Source organism: Rhinoderma darwinii, chromosome 13, assembly GCF_050947455.1.
Source record: "Rhinoderma darwinii isolate aRhiDar2 chromosome 13, aRhiDar2.hap1, whole genome shotgun sequence".
In the NCBI taxonomy this organism is placed as follows: Eukaryota; Metazoa; Chordata; class Amphibia; order Anura; family Rhinodermatidae; genus Rhinoderma; species Rhinoderma darwinii.
The window spans coordinates 69,997,870-70,010,007 of NC_134699.1; the positions used below are offsets into that span (position 1 = coordinate 69,997,870).

Sequence of the window (12,138 nt, forward strand, 5' to 3'; positions counted from 1 at the left end):
GACAAATGCTTAGCCTCTACAGTGTTCCCAGTCACTGAAAGCAAGCAGAGAACTTTTAAATGGTGAGTAGTAACACTAGTAATTTTTCACAATGTTGCCCAGTGCTGACTTTATTTTGCTGGGACTGGCTGTGGGTGGACTCATGTAAAAGGACAATTCCCCTCTCATGCATTCCCTAGATTTACAGCTGCCTGCACATCCCTCTAGTGTGTAAGGAAGAGCTATAATTGTCTGCCGCCCAGCATGTGAAACACACTCCCTCTGGTGACCAAGAGATGAGGCTCTGTGCACACTACATTTTGTGTAAACGGCAGCAAAGGTCCTTAATGTTTAATCTAAAAAGATGTCCATAGGGTTGCAGGAGTTTATAGATGAAACACTGAACGTGACATTTACCGCATAAGACACGGGCTCCTCTGCAGCGTTTATGTAAAATGTGACGCGCCGAGCCAAAGGATCCGAGTAAACAAGCACCGATCGAGGACAGCTTTTTAATCAGCGCTCACAAGGAGCTACGTATGGGGACAAGCGCTAGGTACACCGACCACTCGTCCCCATAGATTTCTATCATGTCAGCAGCACGTCCGATTACTCTCCAACTTGTGCGGCTGACAACCATATATATACCTACATGAGCGATATGATCCGCCAATGAACGAGCGCTTTTCTGATGATTCTCATGATTGGCCCATGAAGGAACGTACGTACACGTGTGTGTGCGTGTGCAGTCCTGTACTACAGGGAGGGGGAGAAGGGACAGAACATGTACAGTGCAACTATATCCCTTATTCTGTATTTTACTCCAGAGCTGCACTCACTATTCTGCTGGTGGAGTCACTGTGTATATACATTACATTACTTATCCTGTACTGATCCTGAGTTACATCCTGTATTATACTCCAGAGCTGCACTCACTATTCTGCTGGTGGAGTCACTGTGTACATACATTACATTACTTATCCTGTACTGATCCTGAGTTACATCCTGTATTATACTCCAGAGCTGCACTCACTATTCTGCTGGTGGAGTCACTGTGTATATACATTACATTACTTATCCTGTACTGATCCTGAGTTACATCCTGTATTATACTCCAGAGCTGCACTCACTATTCTGCTGGTGGAGTCACTGTGTACATTACTTCTCCTGTACTGATCCTGAGTTACATCCTGTATTATACTCCAGAGCTGCACTCACTATTCTGCTGGTGGAGTCACTGTGTACATACATTACTTATCCTGGACTGATCCTGAGTTACATCCTATATTATACTCCAGAGCTGCACTCACTATTCTGCTGGAGGAATCACTGTGTACATTACATTACTTATCCTGTACTGATCCTGAGTTATATCCTGTATTATACTCCAGAGCTGCACTCACTATTCTGCTGGTGGAGTCACTGTGTACATACATTACTTATCCTGGACTGATCCTGAGTTACATCCTATATTATACTCCAGAGCTGCACTCACTATTCTGCTGGAGGAATCACTGTGTACATTACATTACTTATCCTGTACTGATCCTGAGTTATATCTTGTATTATACTCCAGAGCTGCACTCACTATTCTGCTGGTGGAGTCTCTGTACATACATTACATTACTTATCCTGTACTGATCCTGAGTTACATCCTGTATTATACTCCAGAGCTGCACTCACTATTCTGCTGGTGGAGTCACTGTGTACATACATTACTTATCCTGCAGTGATCCTGAGTTATATCCTGTATTACACTCCAGAGCTGCACTCACTATTCTGCTGGTGGAGTCACTGTGTACATACATTACATTACTTATCCTGCAGTGATCCTGAGTTATATCCTGTATTATACTCCAGAGCTGCACTCACTATTCTGCTGGTGGAGTCACTGTGTATATACATTACTTATCCTGTACTGATCCTGAGTTATATCATGTATTATACTCCAGAGCTGCACTCACTATTCTGCTGGTGGAGTCACTGTGTACATACATTACTTATCCTGTACTGATCCTGAGTTATATCCTGTATTATACTCCAGAGCTGCACTCACTATTCTGCTGGTGGAGTCACTGTACATATCCTGAGCAATGTTCTGCAGAGGTCAGGGTATAATGATCTGCAGACCTCCAGGTAACATGAATCAGACACAATCTTTGTACCAAAACCTTTAATCAATCACTTTTATTGGCGGACTAACATCACATTTTATAATAATTAGCGACCCTGAAGAGCTCCGCCTCCAGGGTCAGGATCCCATTTACTAGGACCGCCCATTAACCTCACTCCTCCCAGAAGGAAGACCCTTCGAGGGTTAATGGAAACCAAGTGCCCAATTTCAGGGCAATAACCGGCAGCATAAGAGGCTGGAACAGAAAATATTCTCTATGGAACCAAATAAACTGTGGTGGTAGTAGTGTGGGGAGGGGTCAGCAAGAGGAAGAGATACAAAGGTGGGTGAGGGGTCCAGATATACAGGAGCGGTGGACAGACATAAAACTATTTACATAGAGACGCAGGAGATTCCCAGTATGTACAGAGTCACAGGGGCCCAAGAAAGTGCCGAGTCACATAAAAAAACCACGAGACGAGGGGGTGAAGTGCTCAGAAGTCGAAGGTGGTGTGCGTGCCGCCGGGGAGCTGGAAGTTGTAGCTCTCAGATGTGGCTTCCGGGGCCAGAGATTCCTCCTCATCCTCCTGCAAGGAAACAAAGGGTTAACTGAGATGGCTGGAGCACAGCATACTGGGAAATCCAAGAACCCTCACCCTAGAGGGTGCCCAACCCCCATGGGAACAGAGAACCAGATTGTGACCCCATTCTCCCGACATTTTGTGATATCACACCCCATTCTGACGTGATGGATCACGTTCTGGACTAGGACCAAGTCGTCCCGGGTGCAGATATTATAAGGCGCAGGTCCCCTTTAAGAAACGCTCACCTCCGTGGCAAAGTATTTCTCGATGAGGGCAGCGGACGCCTTGTACACCTGCTCGTTCTCATGTGACTGAAGCGCCTCGATCCGGTCCAGACCCCCGCACTCCTCCACCATCAGGCAGAGCTTCTCCGTCTCCACCAGCTTCTCTGCAGCCTGTAGGATAAGCGTGACGAGAAGCGTTAATGACCAGACCACGGGAGCCATGCGTAACCGACGGGGGGGAGGGGACAGCGTACTCACCGCAAAGATATTGCTCAAGGCGTCCAGGATGACCAGCACCGTCTTACTGTCCTTGGCGGACAGAAGGTTACACAGCGGCTCGATCACTCCGGACTGCACCAGGTAGATGATCTGATCGATCGTGCCGCCGCTGGTGTAGTTGGTGACGGCCCAGACCGCTTCCTTCTGGGTCTTGTAGTCGCCCTGCAGCAGAAGGAGCCAGGGTGTGATTACTTATGCAATACTTACGACAATTCTCTCCCTTCAGCTGCCACTAGGGGGAGCTCACTGCATACAGATTCCAGTGTGGAAATCAAGCAAGCGTCTCATGGTGGTGGAAGGTTAACAATGCAGCGACACTGGAAGAGTCCTTCCACACAAGACGGCGCCCCATCGAGTCCGGACGTGGACAGTTATGTGGACGGCCGTTTACGTAACACTCGGCCTGACCCACCTTCCTAAGGATGTCCACGAGGTACGGGACCAGCCCATGGTTCACCACCTCCTGGATCTGGTCCTGGCGCCCAGCGGTGATATTGGACAGGGTCCAAGCAGATTCTTTCTGGATGTTGTTCTTGGGATGGATGAGGAGCTCAGGGAAAACGGACAGCGCCCCGGCCTCGAGGACCACCTGGGTCTGCTCGTCCGTGCCAGTCACAATGTTCCCGATTGTCCTAAGACATGGAGTCTGGGGGGAAAGATTAAGTCATTAAAGGGGCAGTTCATCCTCAAGTCAATATAATGCTGCATGCTGGGAGTTGTAGTCTAACAGCCGCACTGAACGCAGCACCCACTGACAGACTGAATGGAGTTGTAGTGGGCATGCTCAATTGAGAGGGTCAGCACATGGATATGTAGTGAACCCCCTTTCTATTCCCCACTGCAGATGACCTTGGTCTGGGATACCCCTTTAATAATGGTACAGCTGCCACTAAGGTTTAAAGAATGCAGGATTGGCTGCAACATCAATAGGGGGTCCCAGCGGTCGGACCCCTCCCCCGTAAGATTTGTCCCCTCTCCTGACATTTAATGGTAAAAAAAGCTAATTGACAAATCTGGAGTATCTTTTCTAAGAACTACATTGTGTTACTCAGTTATTCCTCCTAGAAATGAACAAACAACTGGTGTTAACATTCCTCTTGTCAATGGGTGTGTCACTAAACTGTCCAATCAGTGCTCTGTATCAAGCATTAGGACACCCAGATAGTGGACTCTTACATTTCTAGGAGGAACAGAGGACCACCACAAGTTATAATAGATGCTCCAGAATGGCAGGGGAGATGACTGATCCTCCGACCACCACCCCCCTCATTTCTGGCACTCACTATGATAGTCAGCTCCTTGCACCCCAGCAGCTGCACCACCCTGGGGACCAGCCCCGTGTGCACCACCACGTCGATACGGTCATTGGCACCATCGGTCAGGTAGGAGATGGCCCAGCAGGTGTCGGCGAGGACTTCGCGGTCGTCATGGTGCAGCAGCCGGAGCAGCGTGGGCAGAATCTGCTGCACGGCGTCCAGGGGTGGAGCGGGGTTCTTGTTGCGGCACAGGTTGGACAGGGTCCAGGTGAGGTTACGCAGGTAGCCAGTCTGTAAGAGGAGGTAAGGAGTTATATAGTGACAGGTCCCTGCAGGACTGCAGCGCAAAACAGAGATGAGACTTACCGGCAGAGCGGACAGGTCGGGCACTGCGAGCAGCGCCAGCAGAGGCTCCACGGCACCATGTTTAATAACCAGGTCTCTGTAGGCTGAACCATCACCTGAGGGAGGAAGCAGCGAACGTTAGGCGGGCGGTGTAATGCTTCATCTCACCTGCGGGGGCGCTGCAGGTAACAGGACACCCCACGATCCACACGTAGAGTTACCTCACCTGCGATGTTCCCCAGAGCCCATACGGCCTGCTCACTGATGTGAGGATGAGGAGAAGCCAGCAGGGCGATGAAGGCCGGTACCGCGCCGCCGTCCACTACGGCTTTTGTCTGGTCGGAGTTGCCCGACGCGATGTTTGTCAGCGCCCACGAGGCCTCAAACTGGATGGGGCTGCAGTCAGTGAGGCCCAGGAAGGTTACCAGCTGCGGGATGAGGCCGGCCTGGATGATGCGGTCAATGGGCGGCTCCCGCTCCCTGGACAGAAGCTTCCTGCAAACCAGAGAACAGTCACATCTCCGACATGACGAGAAACCGGCATTAAAGGGGCAGCGCCCGTCTCAGGACTCACCTAGCGGCTTGTGTAGCCTGCAGCTGGAGCTCGATGCCAGGACCGGACATGCCACGGACAATCTCCTCCACACTCCACTGAGATGAGGTCTAGAAGAAGAAACCGGGTTACCCCAAATATCCACCGCAGACCGGGCACAGCCCAGGCAGGTCATCCCAAATATCCACCAGACTGAGCACTGCCCAGGCAGGTCACCCCAAATACCCACCGCAGAGCGAGTACGGCCCAGGCAGGTCACCCCAAATACCCACCACAGCGCAGAGCGAGCACAGCCCAGGCAGGTCACCCCAAATATCCACCAGACTGAGCACGGCCCAGGCAGGTCACCCCAAATACCCACCCCAGCGCAGAGCGAGCACGGCCCAGGCAGGTCACCCCAAATATCCACCACAGCGCAGAGCGAGCACGGCCCAGGCAGGTCACCCCAAATATCCAACACAGCGCAGAGCGAGCACGGCCCAGGCAGGTCACCCCAAATATCCACCACAGACCGAGCACAGCCCAGGCAGGTCACCCCAAATATCCACCACAGACCGAGCACAGCCCAGGCAGGTCACCCCAAATACCCACCCCAGCGCAGACCGAGCATGGCCCAGGCAGGTCACCCCAAATATCCACCACAGCGCAGAGCGAGCACGGCCCAGGCAGGTCACCCCAAATATCCACCACAGACCGAGCACAGCCCAGGCAGGTCACCCCAAATATCCACCACAGCGCAGAGCGAGCACGGCCCAGGCAGGTCACCCCAAATACCCACCACAGACCGAGCACAGCCCAGGCAGGTCACCCCAAATATCCACCACAGCGTAGAGCGAGCACAGCACAGGCAGGTCACCCCAAATACCCACCAAAGCGTAGAGCGAGCACGGCCCAGGCAGGTCACCCCAAATACCCACCACAGCGTAGAGCGAGCACGGCACAGGCAGGTCACCCCAAATATCCACCACAGCGTAGAGCGAGCACGGCCCAGGCAGGTCACCCCAAATATCCACAGCGCAGAGCGAGCACGGCCCAGGCAAGTCACCCCAAATATCCACCACAGACCGAGCACAGCCCAGGCAGGTCACCCCAAATATCCACCACAGCGCAGAGCGAGCACGGCCCAGGCAGGTCACCCCAAATACCCACCACAGCGCAGAGCGAGCACAGCCCAGGCAGGTCACCCCAAATATCCACCAGACTGAGCACGGCCCAGGCAGGTCACCCCAAATACCCACCCCAGCGCAGAGCGAGCACGGCCCAGGCAGGTCACCCCAAATATCCACCACAGCGCAGAGCGAGCACGGCCCAGGCAGGTCACCCCAAATATCCAACACAGCGCAGAGCGAGCACGGCCCAGGCAGGTCACCCCAAATATCCACCACAGACCGAGCACAGCCCAGGCAGGTCACCCCAAATATCCACCACAGACCGAGCACAGCCCAGGCAGGTCACCCCAAATACCCACCACAGCGCAGACCGAGCATGGCCCAGGCAGGTCACCCCAAATATCCACCACAGCGCAGAGCGAGCACGGCCCAGGCAGGTCACCCCAAATATCCACCACAGACCGAGCACAGCCCAGGCAGGTCACCCCAAATATCCACCACAGCGCAGAGCGAGCACGGCCCAGGCAGGTCACCCCAAATATCCACCACAGACCGAGCACAGCCCAGGCAGGTCACCCCAAATATCCACCACAGCGCAGAGCGAGCACGGCCCAGGCAGGTCACCCCAAATACCCACCACAGACCGAGCACAGCCCAGGCAGGTCACCCCAAATATCCACCACAGCGTAGAGCGAGCACAGCACAGGCAGGTCACCCCAAATACCCACCAAAGCGTAGAGCGAGCACGGCCCAGGCAGGTCACCCCAAATATCCACAGCGCAGAGCGAGCACGGCCCAGGCAAGTCACCCCAAATATCCACCACAGACCGAGCACAGCCCAGGCAGGTCACCCCAAATATCCACCACAGCGCAGAGCGAGCACGGCCCAGGCAGGTCACCCCAAATACCCACCACAGCGCAGAGCGAGCACGGCCCAGGCAGGTCACCCCAAATATCCAACACAGCGCAGAGCGAGCACAGCCCAGGCAGGTCACCCCAAATATCCACCACAGACCGAGCACAGCCCAGGCAGGTCACCCCAAATATCCACCACAGACAGAGCACAGCCCAGGCAGGTCACCCCAAATACCCACCCCAGCGCAGACCGAGCATGGCCCAGGCAGGTCACCCCAAATATCCAACACAGCGCAGAGCGAGCACGGCCCAGGCAGGTCACCCCAAATATCCACCACAGACAGAGCACAGCCCAGGCAGGTCACCCCAAATACCCACCCCAGCGCAGACCGAGCATGGCCCAGGCAGGTCACCCCAAATATCCACCACAGCGCAGAGCGAGCACGGCCCAGGCAGGTCACCCCAAATACCCACCACAGAGCGAGCACGGCCCAGGCAGGTCACCCCAAATACCCACCACAGCGTAGAGTGAGCACGGCCCAGGCAGGTCACCCCAAATACCCACCAAAGCGTAGAGCGAGCACAGCCCAGGCAGGTCACCCCAAATATCCACCACAGCGTAGAGTGAGCACGGCCCAGGCAGGTCACCCCAAATATCCACCACAGACCGAGCACAGCCCAGGCAGGTCACCCCAAATACCCACCACAGCGCAGAGCGAGCACAGCCCAGGCAGGTCACCCCAAATATCCACAGCGTAGAGTGAGCACGGCCCAGGCAGGTCACCCCAAATATCCACCACAGACCGAGCACAGCCCAGGCAGGTCACCCCAAATACCCACCACAGCGTAGAGCGAGCACGGCCCAGGCAGGTCACCAAATATCCACCACAGCGTAGAGTGAGCACGGCCCAGGCAGGTCACCCCAAATATCCACCACAGCGCAGACCGAGCATGTCCCTCAACTCCGAAAAGTTCTGACCCCAATGTGCAATAAACGGAGGACCCCGAAACATCTATTAAAGGGCCAGTCGTCTTAACTAAAAGCTTCAATCCCTCTCTAACTTGAAGATCTAAGTTACTCCTCCAAGCTGTTATTTACACCGATCCATTGAAACAACCCCACAGCTGTGCGTGTAGGACTGAGGCCAGATTAAAAAAAATAAAAAACATCTCCATTCATTAATAGCAAGCAGAGATTTTAAGAAAGGTTGAGTTGATGACGTCTATTAGGAAGTTACAGAACAGTCCGCCCCATTAACTGTCGCATGTACGGAGGTGTAAGGAAGCGTAACGTCGTGCGTACAGCGCCACCCGGAGGCCATCATAGCTCCACACTAAGGAGCGGCTCTGCCCTGATAGATGCCAGGTTGTATTCGTGTATGACCGCCCGGGCCTGTAGTTGGACAGCCGCGCTCCTCCCCCGTGACCTCTCACCTGCCCGTTCTGGTTCTTCTCCTGCAGCGGGGACAGCGGCTCGTCCGGGAAGGAGCTGACGTTCCTCCTCTTCAGTAACTGGTCGTCCTTCTTGGCCTTGCGGAGCTCCACGTTCACCTCCACCCTCCTCCGTCTCATCTCCTGGAGAGAGGAGAACAGTCAGGCTACCCCGGAGCACCTCCGACCTCCACCCCTCCCCCGGCAGCGCCACTCACCGTGGAGTCCTTGCCCTTGTTCTTGAAGCGGTTGATGCGGGCGGCAGCGGCGGCGTTCTCATTGTTAGACATGATCACAGCGTCAGATTACGGGAAACCAGAAATATCCACCTGTCCAGAGAGACGAGGGTTAAATAAAACTGCTACATTCTAATCGGTCTCAATCAAAGTCTCCACTTGCTGTCAGTGAATAGACACATTCCTGTTTACAGCCAGAAACTTAGACCCAATATGTCACTGCGGTGCTACAATGTATAAGTCTGGAGTCTGGGCGGTCTAGAGTGGATACAACTGTAACAAACCCTCAGCTGTGACTAAGGTCAGGGACGGGTTATTAACCTCTAGTTCTACGTCTGAAAGTTCACATTCACCGACAGCAATCAGACCAATCTGCTCCAACTATTCACTGCAGGATTCATCCTTATTTAGAAAGGTCTAGACTGATACATTGTAACAAGCAACCAGCTGTGTGAGCAGGACAAGGTCAGGAGAGCTGATAAGAAACTTCTATCCACTGACAGCAAGCAGGAAGTGAACACATGTATTTAGAGAGTGGAAGCTTGGCCTTAGTAGTGAATAGCCGGGTTGTATGTGGATGAAGTACGCAGCACCCCGGCCAAACAATGATGTCACCCCGTCCTGCAGACCCCTCCCCCATAACAAAGCAGCGGAGAGCGACCCGGAAAACAATCAGCAGCCTCGTGCAGGGTACACAGCACCATGGAAGGAGAGGGGGGCGGATGGTCTGACACCCCCACAATGCACAGTGAAGACCCCAGGACTGGAAACCCAATTGTCAAACCAAACGGGTCACAGGGGACCCCAAGAAATAACACCCCCCCCCCCCCAATCATACCCAGAACCGCCAAGGGAGCAACAGAGCCCACCCGATCTTCAACTCAAGGGGGCCCCACAAAATATCTCCAGACAGACCTGCACCTCAACCAGTCCTGCCCCCCCCCCAACATCTCAACACAAACCTGAGGTACCCTCCAACCAAGTCACACAAGGCCCCCCATAACCTAAGACAGGGGCAATAGACTGACATGAGACCCCCAGATCTGCTGTTCTGTCAGCAGAGAGCTGAAGGGTTAATAGCAGGAGCAGAAATCTGTTTATAAGCAGCTGAGGGGGAACCACAAGTCCCAGAATAACCGCCCAGAGGAAAGAGCTGCAGATTGTACAGCGGAGCCCCCACCCCAAAGATAGTCCCGTATACAGGAGCCCCCACCCCAAAGATAGTCCCGTATACAGGAGCCCCCAGAAACTACAAGGAGGGGGTAGAGACCTCTACACGGCCCTCACCGAGACCCGCTCCCCACCGGAACACACGCCAGGGGCCCCGCTCCCCTCCGGAACACACGCCAGGGGGCCCGCTCCCCACCCCAAAGATAGTCCCGTACACAGGAGCCCCCCAGAAACTAGAAGGAGAGGGGAGAGACCCGCTCCCCACCGGCACACACGCCAGGGGCCCCGCTCCCCTCCGGCACACACGCCAGGGGCCCCGCTCCCCACCGGCACACACGCCAGGGGCACCGCTCCCCACCCCAAAGATAGTCCCGTACACAGGAGCCCCCCAGAAACTACAAGGAGAGGGGAGAGACCCGCTCCCCACCGGCACACACGCCAGGGGCACCGCTCCCCTCCGGCACACACGCCAGGGGCACCGCTCCCCACCCCAAAGATAGTCCCGTACACAGGAGCCCCCCAGAAACTACAAGGAGAGGGGAGAGACCCGCTCCCCACCGGCACACACGCCAGGGGCACCGCTCCCCTCCGGCACACACGCCAGGGGCACCGCTCCCCACCCCAAAGATAGTCCCGTACACAGGAGCCCCCCAGAAACTACAAGGAGAGGGGAGAGACCCGCTCCCCACCGGCACACACGCCAGGGGCCCCGCTCCCCTCCGGAACACACGCCAGGGGGCCCGCTCCCCACCCCAAAGATAGTCCCGTACACAGGAGCCCCCCAGAAACTAGAAGGAGAGGGGAGAGACCCGCTCCCCACCGGCACACACGCCAGGGGCCCCGCTCCCCTCCGGCACACACGCCAGGGGCCCCGCTCCCCACCGGCACACACGCCAGGGGCACCGCTCCCCACCCCAAAGATAGTCCCGTACACAGGAGCCCCCCAGAAACTACAAGGAGAGGGGAGAGACCCGCTCCCCACCGGCACACACGCCAGGGGCACCGCTCCCCTCCGGCACACACGCCAGGGGCACCGCTCCCCACCCCAAAGATAGTCCCGTACACAGGAGCCCCCCAGAAACTACAAGGAGAGGGGAGAGACCCGCTCCCCACCGGCACACACGCCAGGGGCACCGCTCCCCTCCGGCACACACGCCAGGGGCACCGCTCCCCACCCCAAAGATAGTCCCGTACACAGGAGCCCCCCAGAAACTACAAGGAGAGGGGAGAGACCCGCTCCCCACCGGCACACACGCCAGGGGCACCGCTCCCCTCCGGCACACACGCCAGGGGCACCGCTCCCCACCCCAAAGATAGTCCCGTACACAGGAGCCCCCCAGAAACTACAAGGAGAGGGGAGAGACCCGCTCCCCACCGGCACACACGCCAGGGGCACCGCTCCCCACCCCAAAGATAGTCCCGTACACAGGAGCCCCCCAGAAACTACAAGGAGAGGGGAGAGACCCGCTCCCCACCGGCACACACGCCAGGGGCCCCGCTCCCCTCCGGCACACACGACAGGGGCCCCGCTCCCCACCGGCACACACGCCAGGGGCCCCGCTCCCCACCGGCACACACGCCAGGGGGCCCTCTGCCCTCCGCCAAGCAGAACACGTGCTCTCACCTCTCTTCCCCAATCCGGACTGTAACGTGGGGCCGGCAGACGGAGTTTAAATGTCCGGCGGAGCTGAGCGTTGATTGGTCAGTTCGTGGATCAGCAGCGCTCTTATTGGTGCGTTCAAAAGAAGCCGGCTCCAGTCCCGCGAGATTAACCCTGTGTGTCCCGGCTGAAATTGCCGTTCACGAAGAAATGCAACTGTCAGTCAAAGAGGCGAGTGACAGCCCCCCCACCCAACACAAGGGGGGCTACAGAATATATACCTATATATACTCAGCACGTCAGCGACTAATCAGCATACCACCAGATTGTCAGCTCCATGTACCAAAGTATGATCTTCATACAACCAGATTGTCAGCTCCATGTATCAGGGTCTGATCGTCATA

The 12,138-nt window shown here is 55.8% G+C and overlaps 1 protein-coding gene across 2 annotated transcripts; it reads right to left on the minus strand.

Annotated features, from left to right (window-relative positions):
* Positions 1-2,137: 2,137 nt before the first annotated feature.
* Positions 2,138-11,847, minus strand: KPNA2 (karyopherin subunit alpha 2). 2 transcript variants are annotated; one of them, XM_075846190.1, is made up of 11 exons: positions 11,759-11,847; positions 8,947-9,057; positions 8,732-8,872; positions 5,355-5,443; positions 5,007-5,275; positions 4,802-4,896; positions 4,463-4,726; positions 3,592-3,825; positions 3,159-3,341; positions 2,922-3,071; positions 2,138-2,679 (listed from the first exon to the last, which is right to left on the minus strand). In XM_075846190.1, exons 2-11 carry the CDS (start codon positions 9,016-9,018, stop codon positions 2,587-2,589), a joined length of 1,590 nt encoding a protein of 529 aa, XP_075702305.1. In that variant the 5' UTR covers positions 9,019-9,057; positions 11,759-11,847; the 3' UTR covers positions 2,138-2,586. The 2 variants fall into 2 exon arrangements, with proteins under 2 accessions (XP_075702305.1, XP_075702306.1); XM_075846191.1 differs by lacking the exon at positions 11,759-11,847 and adding an exon at positions 10,400-10,424.
* Between the last annotated feature and the right edge of the window lie 291 nt (positions 11,848-12,138).